General features: G+C 43.8%; 1 protein-coding gene across 2 annotated transcripts in view; it reads right to left on the bottom strand.

The window, feature by feature from the left end:
• LOC124612266 (proline-rich protein HaeIII subfamily 1-like) overlaps window positions 1-21,858 on the bottom strand; it is a 34,225-nt gene extending 12,367 nt beyond the window's left edge. For both annotated transcript variants that reach the window (XM_047140363.1, XM_047140362.1), the window contains exons 1-2: window positions 21,733-21,858; window positions 5,006-5,056 (exon numbers count right to left, since the gene is read on the bottom strand). In XM_047140363.1, coding sequence (XP_046996319.1) covers window positions 5,006-5,056; window positions 21,733-21,851 — 170 coding nt within the window. In that variant the 5' untranslated portion in view covers window positions 21,852-21,858. The remainder of the gene's footprint in view (window positions 1-5,005; window positions 5,057-21,732) is intronic.
• Window positions 21,859-26,466: the final 4,608 nt, after the last annotated feature.

A 26,466-nucleotide genomic window follows, 5' to 3' on the forward strand; every position in this document is an offset into this window, starting at 1 on the left:
GACGGCCAGACGGGAATTTGAACCGTGCGAATCAAGAGCGCTGACCTTTGCGCCACACCGTCCGGTCGAAGATAAATGTGTCCACAGCATATTCACAGCTTTCTCGTCATGAAGATATAGAAGAATGACTAACATCTGAACACCGAGAATGTTTAAACTAACATTCTGGTTCATGTTCACGGTAACCTGAACGAGTGGGCCCAAATCAAGGCGCACAAAAAAAATAATAATAAATAAAAATTTAAAAAAAATAACGCTCCCGAAACATCATAGAAGCACATCCGGTCTGAACTACACACTCAACCCGCCGCGCTTTACACGCTTCGTTGGGTCCTCAGTGTATTCGCCGTTTTGCGCCATTTGAAAAGAGGCAAAATCGTGACTCGTTGATCGACACAATGCGCCATTCAAGACTAGCAATTGTATGTGCCGCAGCAAGCAATGCCCTTTGGGAGTTTCGCGACTCCACATACTCACTGCATGTGGTTCCCTTCTCAAAGTTCGCTTGGAAAGTGGTTGAGATGGACCTTTATTTCCTGACACCAGCAACTCTTCTTCCGTTCCAAACCAATTGTTACTGACAAGGCATAATATTCCCCTCCAGTCCCTTTCAGGATCTTTTTAAATCCACTGTTCTTACGTACAGTGATACAACATTCCTTGCAAAAACATTGGACAGTCCACATTGATACCCAACAAGTTGGACAACTTCATTGAGGGTTTGCGCACGCACACGTCCAAACATAATGTCTCCAGTCTTCCGTTCTGCTACGTCTCCATCCTAACTCATCTTACTGCACTGATTAATACAACCGACTGGCAGATACCCATCACTTCACTGCCATGATTTACGTAAAATTTTTGTAAATTTGTGGTAAGATCTTATGGGACCAAACTGCTTAGGTCATCGGTCCTAGCTGAATACAGGAGACATCACGCCAGAACCGTGAAAAACCGCCTCCAACATTCATAACGGTCTCAATACAGCGAGGAAAAGCGCTTACAATTTCCTTCAAGTATGCTATACGTAGAACAACTTAAACTAACTTACACTATGGACAACACACACACCCATTCCCGAGAGAGGACTCGAACTCCGATGGGGGGAGCTGCGCGGACCGTGACAAGTCTCCCTAGACCGCGTGGCTATCACGCGCGGTATGATTTACGTCAATGATGGACTGTCGCGTATCCGACTGGTTGCCAATTACAACGCTCCAAAGTGACCACAGTGCTCTTTGAAGGGGGTAACTACACTCATGCTCATAAATTAAGGATAATGCTGATACATGGTGAAACAACGCTCTGGTGGGCGGTTTGCGGGTTTAAATCACCTCGGGGTATGACCATGCGGGTGCATTTGACCCACGGTCGTCGCACGGTGGCGCTGGCAGCGGTCCACATACGCAGATGTATGTTGGTGCCTGTCAGAGTTCGGTGCAGCGAGTAAGATTGCAGACGTTTTCTGACGCGCTAATGGTGACTGTGTGTTGAAAATGGCTCAAAGAACAGATATTGATGACGTTAGGAGAGGTAGAATACTAGGGCGACTGGAGGCTGGTCAAACACAGCAGGTCATAGCACGGGCCCTGCATTTGCCACAAAGTGTGATCTCAAGGTTATGGCAACGATTCCAGCAGACAGGAAACGTGTTCATGCGCTACAGCACGGGATGTCCACAGTGTACAACACCACAAGAAGACCGATATCTCACCATCAGTGCCCGCAAGGGCCATGGAGTACTGCAGGTAGCCTTGCTCGAGACCTTACTGCAGCCACTGGAACAGTTGTCTCCAAACACACAGTCTACAGACGACTGAACAGACATGGTTTAACGCCTGGAGACCTGCAAAGTGCATTCCACTGACCCCTGGTCACAGGAGAGCCCGTAAAGCCTGGTGTCAAGAACACAGAAGATGGTCATTGGAACAGTGGTCCCATGTTATGTTCACAGACGAGTCTAGGTTTAATCTGAACAGTGATTCTCGCCGGCTTTTCATCTGGCGTGAACCAAGAACTAGATACCAACCCCTTAATGTCCTTGAAAGGGACCTGTATGGAGGTCGTGGTTTGATGGTGTGGGGTGGGATTGTGATTGGTGCACGTACACCCCTGCATGTCTTTGACAGTGGAACTGTAACAGGTCAGGTGTATCGGGACGTCATTTTGCACCAGTATGTCCGCCTTTTCAGGGGTGCTGTGGGTCCCACCTTCCTCCTGATGGATGATAATGCACTGCCCCACCGAGCTGGGATCGTGATGGAGTACCTTGAAACAGAAGATATTAGGCGAATGGTGTGGCCTGCCTGTTCTCCAGACCTAAACCACATCGAGCACGTCTGGGGTGCTCTCGGTCGATATATTGCTGCATGTCTTCAAACCCCTAGGACACTTCAGGAGCTCCGACAGGCACTGATGCAAGACTGGGACGATATACCCCAACAGCTGCTCGACCACCTGATCCAGAGTATGCCATCCCGTTGTGCGGCCTGTGTACATGTGCATGGTGATCATATCCCTTATTCATGTCGTGGTACATGCGCAGGAAATAGTGTCGCTTTGTAGCACATGTGCTTCGGGACGGTTTTCTCAACTTATCACCAATACCGTGGACTTACAGATCTGTGTTGTGTGTGTTCCCTATGTGCCTATGTTATTAGCGCCAGTTTTGTGTAGTACCACGTTGTGTGGCACCACATTCTGCAATTATCCTTAATTTATGAGAATGAGTGTTAATACACCGTCCAGTCACATTAATGTGACCACCTGTCCAAAGCCTGAATAACCACATTTTGCAGCGTGGGCAGCTGCAAGACGAGCAGGAAGAGCGTCAGTGAATTTCTGGAAGGTACTGACAGGGATGTGGAGGCATGCCGACTCCTGTGCCTTGGCTAGCTGCACTAGGTTTCTTGGTTCACGATCCATGGCGCGAACAGCTTGATCGAGGTGGTCCCACAGAGTCTCTTGATTGGGTTAAAATCCGAGGAGTTTAGTGAACAGGAGAAAACAGTAAACTCATTCTGGTGCTCTTAGAATCATGCACGTACGCTGCCAGCTGACAGTTACATTGTCCTGTTGGTAGATGCCATCGTGCTGAGGAAAACCAAACTGCATGTAGGGGTGAAGATGATCCATAAGAATGGACGCATAACTGTGTTGATCCATTGTGCCTACCACAACGAAGAGGTCATCCAAGGAATACCATGAAAACATTCTCCAGTCCATATAGCTCCTCTTTAGGCCTGAACCCTTCCGACGATTTCTGCACGATGTTTGTTTTCAGGCGTTTCATGCCGTACACGCCAACGACCATGTATCCGATGGAGCATAAAACGTGATCGTGATTCATATGAAGAGGCACTCAGTGGACTTACAGCTGCGGTATTGACGTCGTTGATGAAGAACAGTCAGCATGGATGCGTAAACCCACACGCAGCAACATTCGCCGACCGATCGATGAGGAGACATTGCTGGTAGCCCCCATGGATCTTCTGGGCGGTTAGTTGATAAACAGTTGCGCGTCTATTCGCCCATACAAATCTCCGCAGCAGTGAACTGTGGTGCAACTGTGGTTGTCTCGGCTCCATTTGGGTACGCATGGTATAGTTTAACCAAGGCGGCATATGAGTAGTTTACAGACTTAGTCGTTTCGGAAATGCTCCCATCCTTGGCCCGAAAGCCAACGATCATGCCCTCATGGTAGGTAAATCGCTCCATTTCTGTATTACAACGACTAGACTGTGTGTCACGTTATTCCCAAACACGTTTTGTATACCCTCCACTGCTAGTACTGCCACATGCCGTCTGTGTGTGGTTATTGAACGGTTGACGCCGAACATAAGCGGTTGTCACGTTGTTGTGACTGGATTGTGTATTTTGAGCGGTGAGTTTATGTTCTCTTATCCAACAAAATTAGGTATGATCTACTTATCCGTCAAGTGTTAGCCACTATCATATAGGCCACAGGATGGTTCGAGCGTCCACCCCCACTCCCCCACCTCACGCACTCGCAGATCCTTAAGTAAAGTAATAGGAGACCCGGAATTGGACAATGGGGGAGCATACCTCGCGGCTCCAATGAAGGCTGTAAGCACAGCAGTCATTATAGTGGCTCACTGCTTTTTCTTTCTAGATAAATTACGTTTAAGCAATGTAACAATAGTGCCACGTGTATTTGAATTTTGAAGCTATGTCTGCCCATCTGTCTTACAGCAGATTAACCTATAGAGCGAGAAGACGAGAAAGACCTATGGTTAGAACAGAAATTCACACACCCTTTATACGAACGGTACTTCTGATGAAACTAAGAGACTACAGTAAAAGGCGTAGACTATTACAAATAGGTTTACAGACAACATGCATTGTAGAAAATATATTCAGCAGGTTAGAGTGAGGCAGGATACTAACTCCAGCATTATAAACGGTAAATCTGTTAGAGATAATTTACATAATGTGAAATCTGTAGAGATTGTTCCTCATCAAAATATTAGACATTTCCAAGCTAGTTCCTTGATGAAACAAAGAAAAGAAAACAATATTAATACGAAATTCTCGCCTCATTGGTCGCATAAAATTAGTTTTGAAGCTTAAATTTCTGGGAATCGTACCACTGTCCTCATGTCCCTATGAAGTTGGTGGTAATTGTGTTGAAAACTTCGAGTTACTGTTTTAGCGTTTTAGTACCAAGAATATTATTTTCATTGTTGCCGTCGTGGAAAACTCAATAACCACATCATAACTTACAAATAGATTGTGTAGTGTGAAAATTTTAAATAATCTGTTTCGTGGTATTCTACGCTTGCCCAGTTATTCTTAGTAGACAAAGTCGTTTTCGTCATTTAGAATCCTTCCAGTCGAGTACTATTTGAAAAGTGGTCTCAGTGCCGTTACTACAGTGATTCATAGCTATTTCAAATTACTTGGGTGTGACAAGTCGCATCACAACAATAATAGTGCCTTCTTGTTCAATATAGTATGTACGTTCCACCTTAGGGCTACTGCTTACCTGGGTCTGATGGTGGAGGGTCGCGATTTCTCCTCGCCATCTTGCCGCTCCCTGTAACACGAGCGACAGTTCCTCAGCATTGGCTATACAGCTTTCTTTTACTACTATTATATTATTTATTTTCACGTCTTCCTACAGAAATTCCTTTCATTACGCATCTACTGCTTTTTCAACTAAAGTTTTGACAAAGGTTTTCATGAGATGATTAACTGGCGTTGTCTGCTTGCTTATTTATCTCTTCTGCCCCCTCTTCCCTTTTTCTTCTGAAAAGCGACTTTTGTTTATAAATGCCACGTTTGTATATAATACCGCGTACATCTAGCCGATTCTCGAAGGTTCCAATGTGTTGCATTAATTCCTACAAAACTCTCCAACGGGTTCGACAGAGTTATAGTCTTCTATTCGTTTAAATTTACCCTTCAGAACTGTCACCAGTCACCCCAGCGACAGAAAAGAGTATGGATTTGACAATAACATCGGACGTTTTTGGAAATCTGCGTGTCATCCTTTGACAGCCTCGACAAGACATTTTTTCCTAGTGCCATCCATTGACACCTCTGACAACGCCTCCCTCCCCCCCCCCTTTCTAGTTAAAAAGTCTTAGATCAAGCAAATTTTGTTAACCTAGGAGTTCTAGGGTTACAAGTATTGTTTTTTGTTACATTCAATACAATATATTTTTCAGGTAGTAAAAATGTGTTACAGATTTCTCCAGGCATTCCAGAGTTATTCTGTAATATATACACGCTCATGTACGACCAGATTCTCACTGACTGCAAAAAAAAAAAAAAAAAAAAAAAAAAAGGGCCGCAGCGATGTAGATGACGCTGAGGCATGTAATGTAATACACTACTGGAAATGGAAAAAAGAACACATTGACACCGGTGTGTCAGACCCACCATACTTGCTCCGGACACTGCGAGAGGGCTGTACAAGCAATGATCACACGCACGGCACAGCGGACACACCAGGAACCGCGGTGTTGGCCGTCGAAAGGCGCTAGCTGCGCAGCATTTGTGCACCGCCGCCGTCAGTGTCAGCCAGTTTGCCGTGGCATACGGAGCTCCATCGCAGTCTTTAACACTGGTAGCATGCCGCGACAGCGTGGACGTGAACCGTATGTGCAGTTGACGGACTTTGAGCGAGGGCGTATAGTGGGCATGCGGGAGGCCGGGTGGACGTACCGCCGAATTGCTCAACACGTGGGGCGTGAGGTCTCCACAGTACATCGATGTTGTCGCCAGTGGTCGGCGGAAGGTGCACGTGCCCGTCGACCTGGGACCGGACCGCAGCGACGCACGGATGCACGCCAAGACCGTAGGATCCTACGCAGTGCCGTAGGGGACCGCACCGCCACTTCCCAGCAAATTAGGGACACTGTTGCTCCTGGGGTATCGGCGAGGACCATTCGCAACCGTCTCCATGAACCTGGGCTACGGTCCCGCACACCGTTAGGCCGTCTTCCGCTCACGCCCCAACATCGTGCAGCCCGCCTCCAGTGGTGTCGCGACAGGCGTGAATGGAGGGACGAATGGAGACGTGTCGTCTTCAGCGATGAGAGTCGCTTCTGCCTTGGTGCCAATGATGGTCGTATGCGTGTTTTGCGCCGTGCAGGTGAGCGCCACAATCAGGACTGCATACGACCGAGGCACACAGGGCCAACACCCGGCATCATGGTGTGGGGAGCGATCTCCTACACTGGCCGTACACCACTGGTGATCGTCGAGGGGACACTGAATAGTGCACGGTACATCCAAACCGTCATCGAACCCATCGTTCTACCATTCCTAGACCGGTTAAGGGAACTTGCTGTTCCAACAGGACAATGCACGTCCGCATGTATCCCGTGCCACCCAACGTGCTCTAGAAGGTGTAAGTCAACTACCCTGGCCAGCAAGATCTCCGGATCTGTCCCCCATTGAGCATGTTTGGGACTGGATGAAGCGTCGTCTCACGCGGTCTGCACGTCCAGCACGAACGCTGGTCCAACTGAGGCGCCAGGTGGAAATGGCATGGCAAGCCGTTCCACAGGACTACATCCAGCATCTCTACGATCGTCTCCATGGGAGAATAGCAGCCTGCATTGCTGCGAAAGGTGGATATACACTGTACTAGTGCCGACATTGTGCATGCTCTGTTGCCTGTGTCTATGTGCCTGTGGTTCTGTCAGTGTGATCATGTGATGTATCTGACAACAGGAATGTGTCAATAAAGTTTCCCCTTCCTGGGACAATGAATTCACGGTGTTCTTATTTCAATTTCCAGGAGTGTATAAGACACTTCCGGGCGCAAAGGTCAGGGAATATCCCAAAACTGGATGACGAATGTTGGACATATGACGTTACCAGATGACGTACCCCACTGCACGCACAGCGGTTGGGATTGTCAGTTCTACCCTCACCGGTAGGGGGCAATGCTACATATCGCCCAGCTAGGGTACTCAGTTTTCGTTTTTACATTATACGATGTGATGTGATGAATCGGTTTATATTTACAAAAACAGAATAGCCTAGTGGAGCAGAATCGACAAACATAACCGCTGCACGTGTGGGAGGTACATCATCTGGTGACGTCCCATGTTCAACATTTGTCATCCATTTTTGGGATATTTCCCCGCATTTGCGGCTCCATATGTAATATATTACATTACTTTTCTCAGTGTCAACTACGTCGCTTCGGAGACTTTTAAACGTCGATAAGAATCGCTCTCTTACAGGATCAGTCGCATTGTTAACACAGTTTTCATTTCTTGAACTGTTCAGGACATCGATATGAGGTTTACGGGAGCTGGCAGAAGACAGAGGTACACGTCATACTGTCACATGTTTATGTTTAAACACTTATATCGACCTAGATAGTGAAGCGAATTCATATTCTTGATGTAACTGTACAAGTTTTTAATGGCATTCAAAAGCTCTTGAAAGACGACAACAACGCCCGTTAATGTTGGCAGTGAATTATTTAACAAAAGTATCTGAGAAATGTACGGAAACAAAGAAATAAAGAGTCCGAAATCCGCTATTGTGGCGGGAACACCTTCAAACTTCTTGCTGCATATAACGGTCGAGTGTGATGTGAGTGGCCTATTTGGTGGTGTTCATACCGCAATAACGGATGGCGGCAGCCTTTTGGCTCAACTTCAGCACTATTATGAAATTAATTTTTGAAAAATCTGAATACCAACATTAATAAGCGTTATCTCAGCAAACTCTTCTTCCTAAACGCTCTATTAAGAAATAAATTCCTTGGTTTAGCGTCTTGTTTGATACAAGAGTCATGAATTTAAGCATATTACAGAATTATATACCCCTCTGCCATCTACCATTCACAGAAAACCTCGTTTCGATATCTCGAACCATTCATGAAATAACATCTAATGTGATTCAACTGTACACTGACAGGAGAAAAATTGTATCATCAATAGTATTGGGAAGTGCTTAAAAATGTCATTGGGAAGGCAGATAGAAAAAGATTATTTACTCAGTAATAAGAATGGCTATGAGGTGGCAGCTGATAGGGGCATGGTTAAGTGGGAAGTGCCTCAAGAGTCAGTACTGGAAAATGTATGTTTGCATCTATGTCCAGGATCTCCTCCCAAACCCCTGGATCAATTTTAGCCAAATTTGGCACAGAAACAGTGAACCACAGGGTTTGTAAACTCTTAGCTCCAATATGAGCAGAGATAAGAGCATAAACATATATTTTTCAGCACCTACTGTGTAGGCTTCCCCGTATGACTGGCATATAGTATGTGATTAGTGTCGGCTTACCTAATTAACCTGCTTTTCAGGGCACCCTATACATTAGGTGCAAGAAATGGTTTGCCAGTCTCTAACATGTAAGCTGCTCTGCATGACAGGTGTACTGTGTTGTAGTAGCATCAGCACGCTTTATCAGTCTGCTTTGTATGGCAGACTATAAGTCAGGGGCAAAACAATGGTTTTGAAACCCCTGACTTACAGGTTACTCTGCATGAAAGGCGTGTTGTCAAGGTGGTATTGACCTCCTTTATTGGCCTGTTTTGCAAGAGCAACATGTGTGCATGGACACAGCTCTGGGAGAATTGAGTTAGGTAAAAGCAGAGGAAGGACAGAGGTAGGGGGCAGGAAGAGATGTATACGGAGTGAGGGGGCAGGACAGGATGGACAGAGGGGGCGTGTAGGAATGGACAGAGAGAGGGGGAAGGTGGTGAGGGATAGAGAGAGAGGGGGAGGAGTAGATGAACAGAGGGGAGATGAGGAGATGGACAGAGGGCTGGGGAGGAGGAGATGGGAGAGACAAGGAGAGGAGGAGAGAATCAGTGATGAAAGTGAAGAGGAGATGGCGAGAGAAGGGGGTGAGGCGTAGATGGACAGAGAAAGGGGGAGAGTGGTGTGAACAGAGAGAGGGGAGAGAGAGAGATTGTCAGTAGAGGGGGAGGAAGAGATGCACAGGGGGCGAGGAGGAGATGGAAAGAGAGAGGGGATAGGTGGAGATGGACAGAGAGATTGTGGGGGGGGGGGGGGGGAGAAGATGGACAGGGAAAGAGATAAAGTATTTCTATTTTCTGATGACATTAGTATAGTAGTGCAGGACGTTGAGTAAAACACAGGCAGTTTTGCAAACACTGCAGTTCAAAGCAATTTCATGGCTAGATGGGAAAAAAACTGTTGCTAAATCAGAGTAAGACTCAGTTTTTAATTCCTGACACACAATTCAATTAAAACTGCCATTTTTTTTTATTTCAGAGAAAAGGCGCACGATGAGTAAGCCTGGACAATCCATATTCCTATTTGTTAGGGTAAATGCAAGCTGTCACGGAAAGATCATGTTCAAGGAGTTGTTCAAAAACTGAATATTGCTATATTTACCAATAGAGCAGTACCTGCAGTAAGTGATAATCCAACATGAAAATGAGCCTACTTTGCATTTTTTCATTCGCTTATGACATACGGCATCACATTCTGTCCGAGGTGGTTCTTTCTATCCTGAAAGGGTTTTTTGGCTCTGAAACGGGCAGTTTGAGCACAATATGTGATGTAAGTTCGAGGCCTTCTTGTCGACGCAGTAATATCAGTGTAGGAGCCGTCGAATCGGGCAAAATTTTCCATATTACCATAGGTTGGAAATCAACCGTGGTGGCGTTATGAGCATGAAACGACGGTCAACCAGCAACAAGTGAAGGTATTTTAAGCCACTACAATCATTCGTATCATTTCAGGAACTTTCGAAAGGATGTCAACTTTGTAGCGATTTTGGACGAAGGAATTTTGAACATTTGCTGCAAGCAATGTGATTTGAGAAAAAAGAAGTGTTTAAAATTTAATTGTTGTTTTCTGTTTCACCGTTGTCTTTGGTCACTGACTGATCCGTTGTACTTGTTAGAACAAAAGTTCATTGATGCGTACATTGGCAAACATTAAAAAATTTGGCCTTTAGGTTTCATTATTAACAACACTACAGTTTACAGTATCATATATCGGTTATTTTACTGCAGTGATGTTTTCAAGTACAGTTTAATATTTTAAGAAATTATAACATAATGTAACTTCCAGAGTAGTTGATTTTCGCAGGAAACATCGCAGAACATTCTCATGTAGTCATGAATAAAGCTTTTAAAGTTTTTCTTCGTTTTGACTGTTAAGCTGAAACTATTATCTTCAATTACTTAATAACTAGCTGCGCTCCTTAGCAGTTATTAGCTGTGTCGAGTTCATTTAACTGTACAAACTTCAGGGCACTCGTCGCTGACTGGCTATCGTTTTGTGGCCGTAGCTCTTTACCTACAGTAATGTGGAAAACATTTGCTGGATTCGACGCTCCCTACCCTGCCCTGAACTTGTCACTTTGTTTCTCTCCACCCTGTTTATACATACTGATGTATGGTGTGCTTTTGACATGAGTAAAGAACAACAATCCATAATAACGCCAACACAACTTAGAAGCCGTCATTGCCTTCGATAGGATGCATGCATTTGATGTGCATTGTACATCTAGCGTAAGAGACAAAGCTCAGATAAGGACATTCTCTACTCCAAAGAGTACGGTGGGGTGTTTGAAATAGTGCCTGTTATGGGGGCCTAGTTCCTTCCAGCCAAAAGAAACGTTGCCAGCACGTTCAACAGTAGTGTTGCTCCACAATAACTTAATTAAATAAGAAACTGGGCTGAACGGAAGCGGGTATGTAGAATTTATAGCAACGTATTAGTATTTTTTCTTCTTTTTTTTCTTGCCAGCAAAATTATTTTTTTCTACATTGTAGTGTTGTGGTCTTCAGTCGAGAGAGTGGTTTGATGCAGCTCTCCGTGCCACTCCATCCCGTGCAAGCTTCTTCATCTCTGAGTAACTACTGCAGCCACATCCTTCTGAATCTGCTTAGTGTATTCATCTCTTGGTCTCCCTTTACGATTTTTACCCTCCACGCTTCCCTCCAACACTAAATTGGTGATCCCTTGATGCCTCAAACTGTGTCCTACCAACCGCTCCCTTATTCTAGTCAAGTTGTGCCACAAATTCCTCTTCTCCCCAATTCTATTTCGTACCTCCTTGTTAGTTACGTGATCTACCCATCTAATCTTCAGAGTTCTTCTGAAGCACCGAACATCGAAAGCTTCTATTCTCTTCTTGTCTAAACTATTTATCATCCATGTTTCACTTCCATACGTGGCTACACTCCACATAAATACTTTCAGAAAAGACTTCCTGACACTTAAATCTATACTCGATGTTAAAAAATTTCTCTTCTTCAGAAACGCTTTCCTTGCGATAGCCAGTCTACATTTTATATCTTCTCTATTTCGTCCATCATCAGTCATTTTACTCCCTAAACAGCAAAACTCATCTACTACTTTAAGTGTCTCATTTCCTAATCTAATTCCCTCAGCATCATCTGATTTAATTCGACCACATTCTATTATCCTCGTTTTGCTTTTGTTGATTTTCGTCTTATATCCTCCTTCCAAGACTCTGCCCATTCCGTTCAACTGGTCTTCCTGGTCCTTTGCTGTCTCTGACAGAATTACAATGTCATCGGTAAATCGCAAAGGTTTTATTTCTTCTCCGTGAATTTTAATTCGTACTCCATTTTTTTTCTTTCCTTTACTGTTTCCTCAATATACAGATTGAATGACATCGGGCGTAGGCTACAAACCTGTCTCACTCCCTTCTTAACCACTGCTTCCCTCTCATGCCCCTCGACTCTTACTGTTGCCATCTGGTTTCTGTACAAACTGTAAACAGCCTTTCGCTCCCTTATTTTACCCCTGTCACCTTCAGAATTTGAAAGAGAGTATTCCAGTCAACATTGTCAAACGCTTTCTCTAAGTCTACAAATGCTAGAAACGTAGGTTTCCCTTTCCTTAATCTACCTTCTAAGATAAGTCACAGAGTCAGCATTTCCTCGCGAATTCCAACTTTTCTACGGAATCCAAACTGATCTTCCCCGAGGTCGGCCAATCCCATTTTTTCATCCGTCTGTAAAGCATTCGTGTTAGTATTTTGTAGCCGTGACTTATTAAACTGATAGTTCTCTAATTTTCACGCCTGCCAGCACCTGCTTTCTTTGGGATTGGAATTACTATGTTCTTCTTGAAGTCTGCCGGTATTTCGCCTGTCTCATACATCTTGCTCATCATCTTTTGTCATACCTGGCTCTCCAAAAGCTATCAGTAGTTGTAATGGAATGTTGTCTACTCCAGGGGCCTTATTTCGATTTAAGTCTGAGTGCTCTGTCAAATTCTTCACGTAGTATCATATCTCCCATTTCATCTTCATCTACGTCGTCTTCTATTTTCATAATATTGCCCTCAAGTACACCGACCTTGTATAGGCCCTCTTTAAGCTCCTTCCAACTTTCTGCTTTCCGCCGGCCGTAGTGGCCGAGCGGTTCTAGGCGCTCAGTCTGGAACCGCGCGACTGCTACGGTCGCTGGTTCGAATCCTGCCTCGGGCATGGATGTGTGTGATGTCCTTAGGTTAGTTAGGTTTAAATAGTTCTAAGTTCTAGGGGACTGATGACCTTAGAAGTTAAGTCCCATAGTGCTCAGAGCCATTGAACCATTTTTCTGCTTTCCCTTCTTTGCTTAGGACTGGTTTTCCATCTGAGCTCTTGATATTCATGCAGGTAGGTCTCTTTTCTCCAAAGGTCTCTTTAATTTTCTTGTAGGCAGCATCTATCTTACCCCTAGTGATATACGCCTTTACATCCCTACATTTGTCCTCTAGTCATCCCTGCTTAGCCATTTTGCGCTTCCTGTCGATCTGAGTTTTGAGACATTGTACTCCTTTTCGCCTGCGTCATTTACTGCATTTTTACATTTTCTCCTTTCATCACTAAAATTCGATATCTCTTCTGTTAACCAAGAATTTCTACTAGCCCCCATCTCGTTCATGATCCTCTGCTGCCTTCACTATTTCATCATTTTCTACGTGTAATGAGCTAATTGTGCACTGCAGCACTGAGGATAAAGGAAATAGTCTTATAAGTAAAACATGAATCCAAAGCGTTTTAAAATTTAGAAGAATAGGTCGAAATTAAAAGATCTTTGTGAAGGAATCTTTGTCATTTGTCCGACATTCTTCTTTTGTTACTTCCTTCATCATCTTTTCTCTTTGTGGCTTTGGTTGTTATAGAGTTGTAAAATTACCGTACGCTACCGGAGACTATCACAACTAAGTGTAGACTGCGATTGTTTTCCTGTTAGCTTTTGTTAAGGTCGTACCTGCATTACCTGTATATTAGGTGTGTAGCATGCCTATCAGGTGTTACTTCATAGCGACCACTTTCTTTAGATATGTGGCACGTGTTACTAGGTTCCTCTGAAAACCGAGAGTGTGAATCGTCTAGAAAAGCAGTGAAGATATACAAAGGGCCGTGTAACCTACGGACAATTTTTTGTTGTACATAGTTATCCTCCTGTCTGTTACGTAAAAATGTACATTATTTATAGCAAAATTGAAACCGTCAATGTTTAATTGAGGTTTTATTCGAGAACTGTTGATTTGTAACGTGAAACAAAGGAACGTTTTAGTAAAGTCAGATAAAACAGTACGGATTAACCATATAAAGCTAGAAAATATAACTTCCTCAAAAAAGAATAAAATAAAAAAACACAAACACAAATATATCAAACTTCACTTCAGCAGTTCGTCGAACTTATATAAAATATATTTATGTTATTCATAACTTCTGCATTTATAAATAATAATGGGAAACTCTTGCCTTTGATTATGATGAAGCACGTTCTATTCAGTACTAAATAACAACAATAATTACATATATTTTTTATGTGTATGCCTGTAAACTGTGCTTGCATCAAAAGCAATTGATTTGGTTCGATAAAAGCGCAGGCGTTACGCGATCAGCTAATTCCTATTACTTATAAAATGCAATTTATATTCTGCAGGGATATAACATATACAACGGACTAACACTGAATGATGTGCAATTCTAATTATATTCCAAACAAATAACTAAGCAAGCAAAAAACGAAAAGAAGTCTTCGGTTCCCGGTATCTAGCTTACACATTCATTAACGTTTCTTTTCCTACTAAAGCTACCAATACTGTTGGGTAAATCTACCATTTACTATGTCATTTATGTACTGCACCAAAACTGTCGAACCGTAGCTTTGGTAGGTCGCAACTCCGATCTATTAAGATGTATGTATCATTGTAAGCTCATATAAATGAGAATAATTATTTATTTTCGTTCAAATATTGACTCATTTCTTATTATTTATTACCATTAATCTCTTTGATATGTTATTGACAGGTTCCCAAGTAAGAATATGGATGAGTTGTGTTGTATCAACTTGAATAACCGGCTTGGGCTATGTCTGTGTAGCCGCCATTACAGCTATGTCATTGAGAGAGACACGGATTGTAGTAATTATTCAGGACCTGCTTGCTATTTAATTTGACTAAGTCCGATTTGTTTTGGTGCACTTTAGATACCGGTATTCAATGCTAACATTTTCGCGAGTAATAAGAAATCAAGCCAGTTATTCCACAAACAATTAATATTTCGTGCAAAACTAGAATTTTCAATGAATCTAGCGTTAAAAATTGTATTAAATAAATATATAACACCATTATCTGTAAAAAGGACACCGAAAGTCTTTTGTAGTGACACAGAATATAACAACCACCTGCGAGTCTTTATAATGGATAACCTGTTACCTGCACGTAATGAAAGAGGAAGAAAATTAGACCACCGGAATTCGGGAGATACCGTCCTGCCTTATATTTTCTAGAATTTTCAAAATGAAATGGAAAAGCTTTCTAGCAGAGGAGGCGTCTCTGTTCGGTTATGAAACAGTCAACTACATGACGGAAGCACTTACCATAATACCACAGGCCAATACTACCTAAAGTTATGAAATGTTGTTGTTTATGGGTTTGTATGTATAAATGGAAATTGACGCTTGTCTTATTAAACAAGATTAAGTACACAAATATGGAAATGTGGTTATTTGGTAGCTATCCGCATAGCGTGCTGTCGTACTATTGTTTGCATGGGATACATTGCAGCGTCTAGTTGCAAGCGCTATGGTGATTAAATACATGATTTCGTGTTAAGTCTATGATGTAATTAATATGCTACTGACCTAATGCAAGATTTTGACTAATGTTTCCGACAACACGGATGAGTTAATTATACTAGTAACATTGACTGTCAAAGCAGTAGAGAGAAGATCGAATCTACTAATTGCAGGTTAACAAATTTTCAATTGGTAAGAGACTGTTGAGGACACTAAAGTGGATAAAACTGAATTAAGAGGCAAGACCGTTGACTGTGTTAATCAACACAAAGTTCCTTATGTTATTATGAAAAACAGGAAATATCTACCAGAATTATACTATCACTTCACTGACATATGAAACTAGGGCTGTAGGTACCTCAGGATTAGTTTTCTTTTACGCATTACTTTATTGAAGAAGTGGCTCCTTTTATTGATCTGATATGTTGTTTGACGGAATTCAGATTACAAAAACTGGAGAAAACTTCATTTAGTTACCATTGCAGACTGTGTTTTAAATGAGAACGAGAGTTTTGAATAGTTTTCCCATTAATATTGAAGGTAACAGAATCAATGATTTTGTTATTGGCAAATACTAGATGTGTACTATAACTTCACTGTCTTGTACTGATGTCATTCCTTAGTCACTATAATTACTGATGCATAGAAAATTCATGCAGTAACATATTTTTCATTCAAATGCCACATCTTGGTTGAATATTTATGTCATACTTAGTTACATGATGTATAAGAGTAACACAGAGATACCACTTAGATCTCCTATAGAACTATATAATGTTTGATGCAAACACACCATTATTACGCTCCTAAATCACGAGGAACGTTGAACAAGTAATGCAACACTTATTTTTCTGGGTTAGTTTGGGTTGAAGAAATGCTGAAGAGTTGTGGGACATCGTGGAATATTCCCGCTTCACCCCCTATAGTTTCATAAAGATCCGACAGGTGGCTGCGCTATACGAAGCCTTTAAAATGACGTCTGTAGCGGAGGTGCGATCCATGCAGAGAGCTGTCATTGAGTTTCTTCTGGCGAAAAGCTAGAGCATCGCAGATATTCATAGGTGCTTGTAGAATTTCTACGGAGACCAGTCAGCGAACAAAAGCTTGGTGAGTCGTTGGGGTCGGCGTCTGTCATCAGCGCAACAACGTCGAGCAAATCTGTTCAATCTCCTGCGTGCCGGCCGACCGCACACAGCTGTGCCTCCTGCAATGTTGGAACGTGCCGACACTCTCATTCGAGGTGATCGACAGATCACAATCAAACATCTCGCTATACAACTGGACGTCTGTGTTGGTAGTCTGACACACTCGTCAAGCATTTAGAATACTTATAGGTGTGTGCCCGCTGGCATCCTCGCGCCTAACAGAAGACCATAGAGAGCAGCGAAGGACCATCTGTGGGAACTGCTTGGGCGTTACGAGGCTGATCGTGATAAAACCACACGTCACAAAACCACACGACTTCTCTTTCTCATCCATACTACAGCCTGGAACTCCATCTGTTTGGCCCGATGAGGGATACACCCCACCAGATACATTATGTGGAAGATGGGGAGGCTACTGATGCACCAGGACTTTGGCTCCAACGTCGACCAGCAGAGTCATTCGGGCACACAGGTCCTCCCAATGAGGTGGCGTAAGACCGTTCCATTGAACGTACATTATGTTGAAAATATGATTTTGTAGCCAAAAGAATGGGGAATAACATGATGTATTGGAATCTTGAATAAAACCAACCTAACGAGAAAAAAAATGTGTTGCATTACTTATTGAACGCCCCCTATATTTACACTACTGGCCATTAAAATTGTTACACCAAGAAGAAATGCAGATGATAAACGGGTATTCATTTGACAAATATATTATACTAGAACTGACATGTGATCACATTTTCACGCAGTTTGGGTGCACAGATCCTGAGAAATCAGTACCCAGAACAACCTCCTCTGGCCGTAATAACGGTCTTCATACGCCTGGGCATTGAGTCAAACAGAGCTTGGATGGCGTGTACATGTACAGCTGCCCATGCAGCTTCAACACGATACCACAGTTCATCAAGAGTAGTGACTGGCATATTGTGACGAGCCAGTTGCTCAGCCACCATTGACCAGACGTTTTCAATTGGTGAGAGCTCTAGAGAATGTGCTGGCCAGAGCAGCAGTCGAACATTTTCTGTATCCAGAAAGGCCCGTACAGGACCTGTAACATGCGGTCGTGCATTATCCTGCTGAAATGTAGGGTTTCGCAGGGATCGAATGAAGGATAGAGCCACGGTTCGTAGCACATCTGAAATGTAACGTCCACTGTTCAAAGTGTCGTCAATGCGAACAAGAGGTGACCGAGACGTGTAACCAATGGCACCCCATACCATCACGCCGGGTGATACGCCAGTATGGCGATAACGAATACACGCTTGCAATGTGCGTTCACCGCGATGTCGCCAAACACGGATACGACCATCATGATGCTGTAAACAGAACCTGGATTCATCCGAAAAAATTACTTTTTGCCATTCGTGCACCCAGGTTCGTCGTTGAGTACACCATCGCAGGCGCTCCTGTCTGTGATGCAGCGTCAAGGGTAACTGCAGCCATGGTCTCAGAGCTGATAGTCCATACTGCTGCAAACGTCCTCGAACTGTTCGTGCAGATGGTTGTTGTCTTGCAAACGTCCCCATCTGTTGACTCAGGGATCGAGACGTGGCTGCACGATCCGTTACAGCCATGCGGATAAGATGCCTGTCATCTCGCCTGCTAGTGATACGAGGCCGTTGGGATCCAGCACGGCGTTCCATATTACCCTCCTGAACCCACCGATTCCATATTCTGCTAACATTCATTGGATCTCGATCAACGCGAGCAGCAATGTCGCGATACGATAAACTGCAACCGCGTTAGGCTACAATCCGACCTTTATCAAAGTCGAAAATGTGATGGTACGCATTTCTCCTCCTTATACGAGGCATCACAACAACGTTTCGCGAGGCAACGCCGGTCAACTGCTGTTTGCGTATGAGAAATCGGTTGGAAACTTTCCTCATGTCAGCACGTTGTAGGTGTCGCCACCTGCGCCAACTTTGTGTGAATGCTCTGAAAAGCTAATGATCTGCATATCACAGCATCTTCTTCCTGTCGGTTAAATTTCGCGTCTGTAGCACGTCATCTTCGTGGCAATTTTAGTGGCCAGTAGTGTACATTTAAACATTTGTGTTCTGCATAGTAAACACTGAAACGATCTTTACTAGAAAGAGTTTTTCTACCCTCAGTAGATAATGAACGTAAAATAAATTATGGCAAAATAAAATAATATAGAGACGCTAGGGATGACAATTGGTGCCCTGTTGATTGGTCACTAGGTTTGATCTTCAGAATGCTGTGGTCATTAATAGTCTGTGGCATTAAAAGGCAACTAAAATATACACAAAACAAGTAAATATAGCGAGGTGCCGTTTTCGTTAAGTTATGGTGAAATATGTGATGAATTTCCTGATGTACCCAATTAATTATTATTGTTTGTAGCTGCCGAACTACGACACTTACTTTTCAAAATGGAGCTATACACTTTTCCTGTAAAATTTGTCAATTTTTCCACTACATGTTAGCGAAAATCACATTTCGATATATTTACTCCTTCTGGACTAAGAACAAAAACGACGCACCACGAAGATATCATCAGAACTGGACTGAAACCGTAGATGCGGTGTACGTGTACAGACAAACAAAGGATTACAATTTCAGAAAAAGAGAAAGAGCTTCACAAACTGGGCAAATCAATGACGTATTGGTCCACCTCTGACCCTTATACAAGCAGTTTTTCCACTTGGCATTTAATGACACAGACGTTGGATATCCTCGTGACGGATTCTGTCCAGCTGGCGCCTTAGGTCCTCAAAATTCCGAGCTGCTTGGTAGGCCTCGTCAAAAACACTCCCTACGTTCTCAATTGGGAAGAGACCCGGCGACCTTGCTGCCCAAGGTAGGATTTGACAAGCACTAGAAACTCTCGCCGTCTGCGGGCAGACATTATCTTGCTGAAATGTAAGCCCAGGATGGCTTGTCATGAAGGGCAACAAAACGGGGTCTAGAATATCGCCGACCTGCCCTAGGCTGTAACAGTGCCGCGTATGTCAACCAAGGAGGTCTTACTACGAAAAGAAATGGCACTCCGGGCGATCACTCATGCTTGTTGGACTGTATGACAGGCGACAATGAGGTTAGCATCCCATAGTTGTCCAGGAGTCTCCAGACACTTCTTTGGCCTTGAATCTCATTAACCGACGTGGAATTGTCTTCAGTGATGAGACCCGCTTACAACCACGCCCTAGTGACCGCGGTACACCTACGGAACAGCGGTACGTCGACGATATTCTGTGCCCTGTTTTGTTGCCCTACATGGCAAGCCACCCTGGACTTCCAGCAAAATAATGCCAGCCCGCACACGGCAAGGGCTTCTGCTGCTTATCTTCGAGCTTGCCGTATCTTGGCCAGAAAGGTGGCCAGACCAACGTATACATGTGCATGGCTACTCTGCAAATCACGGCTTCTCTGCAAATCACACGTAAGTGCTGGCAGAGGGCTCATTGAACTACCTTCACAATAATTCTGTTATTCCACTCCTGAACAGCGCGTGGAAAAAAGGATCACCTGTATCTTTCCGTGTGAACCCTGAGTTCCCTTACTTTTATTATGAGGATCGTTTCTTCCCTTGTAGGACGGTTCAACAAACTATTTTCGTATTTGGAGAAGAAAGTTGTTGATTGAAATTTCGTAAGAAGAACCCACTGCAACGAGAAAAGCATTTGTTCAAATGACGTCCACATCAAATTCTATAACATGTCCGTGACATTATCTCCCATGTTTCTCGGCAATACGAAACATGCTGCCTTTCTTTGAAATTTCTTGATGTACGCCGTTAATTTTATCTGGTACGTATCCAACACCGCACAGCAGTACTCCAAAATAGGACGGACAAGCGCAGTGTAAGCAGTCGCTTTAGTAGATCTGTTGTAACTGCTAAGTGTTCTGTCAACGAAATACAGTGTGTTCTTTCCAATTTACGTTGTTCGTAATTGTAATTCCTAGGTATTTAGTTCAATTTACAACCTTCAGATCTGATTGATTTATCGGGTAACCGAAGTTTAACGGATTCCTTTTAGCACTAATGTGGATGACCTCACACTTTACAACCGCGCGACCGCTACGGTCGCAGGTTCGAATCCTGCCTCGGGCATGCATGTGTGTGATGTCCTTAGGTTAGTTAGGTTTAAGTAGTTCTAAATTCTAGGGGACTGATGATTTCAGAAGTTAAGTCCCATAGTGCTCAGAGCCATTTGAACCATTTTGAACCTCACACTTTTCGTTGTTTAGGGTCAATTGCCAATTTTCGCACCATAAAGATATGTTTTCTAAATCGTTTTGAAATTTGTTTTGATCTTCTGATGATTTTACTAGACGATAAACGACAGCATTATCGCCAAAAAACCCAAGACGTCTGCTCAGATTGTCTCCTAAATCGTTTATATAGATAAAGAACAGCAGAGTGTTCTACTACCTTGGGGAACGCCAAAAATCGCTTACGTTGCACTCGGTGACTTCCCGTCAGCTACTACGAACTGTGGCCTCTCTGACAGGAAACCACGAATCCAGTCGCATAATTGAAACAGTATTCCGTAAGCAGCCAATCTGATTACAAGCCGCTTGTGAGGCCCCAACTGAGAACGTTTGACGTATTATGGGCAGGGCCCTCCAATCACCTCGTGTATTTGACGATCTAACGCGCCAATTGGACAGACTTTGGCACATTATCCTCAGGATGACATCCAATAGCTCTATCAATCAATGCAAAGTCGAATAACTGCTTGCAAAACATAAGAGGTGAAGCATCAGGTTATTGAATTGCTCGTTATGTGAAGTTCTTTCCCTTCAATAAATCATCCAGTTTTTTTCCTGATATTGTAATAACGTGTTTGGTTAAACATGTAGATCACATCCACCGATTTCCGTCCAATTCTAGTGCTTTGTTTTTCTTGTCTTGGAGTATATTGAGGGTGGTACGTCTTAGCTGACTCGCCCTGTAGATGTAGAGGGCTAAGACAAACTCGTGCTAAGAATGAGTTGTTCTGAATGGATCTATCGCAAGCTTAGAGTGATGTCCGGCAGGTGTCCGGATAACTGTAGGCACTGCGCAGCGGAGCCGGCGGCGTACTTACTGCGAAAGGGCGCAGGCGACGGCGGCCAGCAGGAACACGGCAGTTAGCAGCCACGCAGTCCTCTGAAACACACCGGAACAGCTGACTGACCATCTGCCTGTCCAGCTCAAGCCACGCATGCAGCAACCGAAGAGCTGGAAAGTGCGTTGACGCCTTCAGGCCTCTGGTCCTGTACTGGCACATTTATGTTTGCAGTGTGTACATTACTGGCCATTAAAATTGCTACACCAAGAAGAAATGCAGATGATAAACGGGTATTCATTTGACAAATATATTATACTAGAACTGACATGTGATTACGTTTTCACGCAATTTGGGTGCCTAGGTCCTGAGAAATCAGTACCCAGAACAACCACCTCTGGTCGTAATAACAGCCTTGAACCGCCTGGGCATTGAGTCAAACAGAGCTTGGATGGCGTGTACAGATAGAGCTGCCCATGCAGCTTCAACACGATATCACATTTCATCAAGAGTAGTGACTGGCGTATTGTGACGAGCCAGTTGCTCGGCCACCATTGACCGGACGTTTTCAATTGGTGAGAGATATGGAGAATGTGCTGGCCAAGGCAGCGGTCGAGCATTTTCTGTGTCCAGAAAGGCCCGTACAGGACCTGCAACATGCGGTCGTGCATTATCCTGCTGAAATGTAGGGTTTCGCAGGGATCGAAGGAAGGGTAGAACCACGGGTCGTAACACACCTGAAATCTAACGTCCATTGTTCAAAGTGCCGTCAATGCGAACACGAGGTGAGCAAGACGCGTAACCAATGGCACCGCATACCATCACGCCGGGTGATACGCCAGTATGGCTATGAATACACGCTTCCAGTGTGCGTTCACCGCGATGTCGCCAAACACAGATGCGACCATCATGATACTGTAAACAGAACCTGGATTCATCCGAAAAAATAACGTTTTGCCGTTCGTGCACCCAGGTTCGTTGTTGAGTACACTATCGCAGGCGCTCCTGTCTGTGATGCAGCGTCAAGGGTAACCGCAGCCATGGTCTCCGTGCTGATAGTCCATGCTGCTGCAAACGTCGTCGAACTGTTCGTGCGGATGGTTATTGTCTTGCAAACGTCCCCATCTGTTGACTCAGGGATCGAGACGTGGCTGCACGATCCATTACAGCCATGCGGATAAGATGCCTGTCATCTCGACTGCTAATGATACGAGGCCGTTGGGATCCAGCACAGCGTTCCATATTACCCTCCTGAACCCACCGATTCCATATTCTGCTAACAGTCATTGGATCTCGACCAACGCGAGCAGCAAAGTCGCGATACAATAAACCGGAATCGCGATAGGCTACAATCCGACCTTTATCAAAGTCGGAAACGTGATGGTACGCATTTCTCTTCCTTACACGAGGCATCACAACAACGTTTCACCAGGTAACGCCGGTCAACTGCTGTTTGCGTATGAGAAATCGGTTGGAAACTTTCCTCATGCCATCACGTTGTAGGTGTCGCCACCGGCGCCAACCTTGTGTGAATGTTCTGAAAAGCTAATCATTTGCATATCACAGCATCTTCCTGTCGGTTGAATTTCGCGTCTGTAGCACGTCATCTTCGTGGTGTAGCAATTTTAATGGCAAGTAGTGTAGTACGAGAGGACTCACTGCCTTCCCATTATTTCCACCCCACTATGATGTGACGAAACGCAATCTTTATGTGGCAATACTTTGTTCCATATTACCTTACAAATGCACAAGGTGATATTTAGTAATACATTACAAGGGCCCGCGATATGTAGCCTTTGCCTGGTCGAGACATACGTCTGCTGTCTACAGTGTCTCCAGACAAGAGTGGATGCAGAATACCGTGGCAAGTAGCTGCGCAATTGGCAGGGCAGACGTGGGTGAGCAACACTCGTGGGGGTTGCAGGCAGGGCTGTAGGAGAAATGCCGATTGCTGGAGGGGAAGTTTTGTGCTAAACTGAAGCTTACACTCACATGTTTTGTAAATATTGAGTAACGATTTATTTTCGCCTTGCTTGTTAACCATTTGTAACTTTCAGAGAAGCGTCATGAGTATGGAATTTTGAGTGAAACATACAGTTCTCTTGTTGCCATTTATAAATTTACTTCTTTTGCTGTAATACAGTGGAGTGTACACAATGTCACCTCACTAAAGTGTTGTGCAGATGCAACTTCGAGAGAATTCTGAAACAGACGTTTATTAATTGAGGAACGAAGAAAAAGCAAGGTCAACAGCTTATGAAAAAGCACATCCTCGGTATAAAAATAAACGTGTAATGTCTTCACTTATGTTGTGCAAATCCCAGAGCATTTCTCGTTTGATTAGCAATCGACGGCTCTCAAAAATTACATTCTTTCATCTGAAAACACTATAGTTAGTGGAATGGCAGGGTGGATCGCGAAGTTTCGTGTAAGAACCATATGGAAAAATACTCTCCTCCTTGTATGTTATCATTTACCAAAATCTCATTTCGATATATCAAACTATTTATGAAATATGAGGAAAGTTGTGAATATTTTACTATGGCTTCATCGCTGGCGACAATGGCCTTGCCGCAGTGGATACACCGATTCTTGTCGTATCACCGAAGTTAAGCTCTGTCGGGCGCGGCCAGCATTTGGATGGGTGACCGTCTGGGCCGCCATACGCTATTGCCATTTTTAAGGGAAGCGCTCAGCCTCGTGATGCCACTTGAGGAGCTACTCGACCGAATAGTAGTGGTTCCGGTCACAGAAAACCATCATAACGACTGGGAGAGTGTTTAGGATGACACGGAGATCAGATGGTCCCGATGGGCCACTTGTGGCCTCAAGGCGGAGTGCTTATCGCTGACGCTCGCGATTGCAATTGAGTCTGCTACATCAGATCAATTTTCTCGAGACTGGTATCAGATACAGACCTCAGCCAAACTTCAATTGTCTTACCTAAATTTCATATGCAGCAACATGTTATGTAGTACGCACCAAACGCAAAATCATAGCGAACCCTATTTTTCACTGCAAACCATTTCAGATTTATCGCAGTGTTTTACTTAAATGCAAATACCACAAGAAATATAACCACTAACGAAATGATGGGCACATCATTATGAAGCTGACATGTAACTGTATATTTAACGCAAAAATGAATTTTTTAGCGAATAGTTTCTGTAAAATAGTTTGAGGGAGTACGCAGGCCGTGCGCCGCGATTCTGTCACCGCAGGGCGTAGCTGACCGGCCGATAGCGGGCTAACAGTGTAGGTCTCTCCTGAAGAGACAAATAAACTCGCCCAGCACTATGGACGAAAATTGATCACGGCGCATCGTACACTGTACTCTGCGTGGACTCTACATGAGGCGTTCGCTGTCAACGGATGCTCGGCACTACTTGCGTGAACACAGGACATGGAAAGTCCAGTTCGGCATACATAAAGTTAAAATATTTCCCGACAGGCTGCGGATTGTACTGGACAGATCGATCTGTCCGGTTTGCAAAATGCCACTAGATGGCGCTTGGGGTGGAAAGTGACTTACGAAACTCAACTGTGGAACAAGTTAATGACACTAGAAGCTTATTGTGAAGTGACATCAAAATGAATTGTCCCAGGATGCTACCGCAAAAGTCGATAGCAATCGAAAAATGAAGAACTTTGGAGGTACTGGATTTCGTCGTTCTACAGTGTTTTCACATTTTAATTTGCATTTTATGACAGTGTGCTGCAAGGCAATTGCACATTGAAGATTTATTACAAACACACCACTCTTGGTTGGTTCAAATGGCTCTGAGCACTAAGGGACTTAACATCTGAGGTCATCAGTCCCTTAGAACTTAGAACTACTTAAACCTAACCTAACCTAAGGACATCACACACATCCATGCCCGAGGCAGGATTCGAACCTGCGACCGTAGCGGTCGCGCGGTTCCAGACTGAAGCGCCTAGAAGCACACGGCCACACCGGCCGGCCCACTCTTGGTACAGTTTGCTATAGTTAAATGTCGGTTAATGACATACTGGCGGTAACAGCCTTCAGAGAACCTAAGAAAAAAGCTCCTGTTTTGTAGTATGTACTGAGTGTGATCGAGAGCTTGCCAGCATGGCAGATCAACATATTCGGTGAGGGGACTGCCAAGCCTTTGTAATAAAAAAATAAATAAATAACAGAGTAAAATTTCTATCGAAGAAATATGAGACATGTTATGTAACTCCACACAGAACAGTAAAAGAAAAACGACGAAGAAAGAGAAAGAAAAAAAAGGTTAGAGACATGGAGTTGCGGAGGCGTCCTGCATTTTAATTTATTTTTATTTGTTTCGTTTTTGCTGCTCTCCTTTGCGTTTGTGTTCTGATTACAGACCGAAAGATTAAATTTCTGCGAATGAAACGAGCATAAATGACATTTGCTTTCTTGCTTGTCACAAAAATTTAGCTGTTTATTTTCGAAGATGTCGCGGTTTCCGTGAATCTTGTTAGGCAGAATTATATTCGCAAATTTTTAGCTTTTTTCCAATATTTGCGATTTCCGAGGGTCAGTTTACCCATGGAAGAAACTAATGTTACTCGCGTCATTATCGACTTTTATGGTTATGTGGTTTCGTCATTTTGATATCACTGCACAGCAAACTTCTACTGAAACTAGATGCTCCCTCGTGTTGCAGTCGCCTACGAAACTATTCACTGCTAGTCGGGTTTTGATGCTTGCGCGTAAGGTGACATGATATTTTCATACTATTATGTTGGAATCAAAACTACACGCGTTTCACAGTATGACGAATG

Source organism: Schistocerca americana, chromosome 4 (assembly GCF_021461395.2).
Source record: "Schistocerca americana isolate TAMUIC-IGC-003095 chromosome 4, iqSchAmer2.1, whole genome shotgun sequence".
Classification (NCBI taxonomy): Eukaryota; Metazoa; Arthropoda; class Insecta; order Orthoptera; family Acrididae; genus Schistocerca; species Schistocerca americana.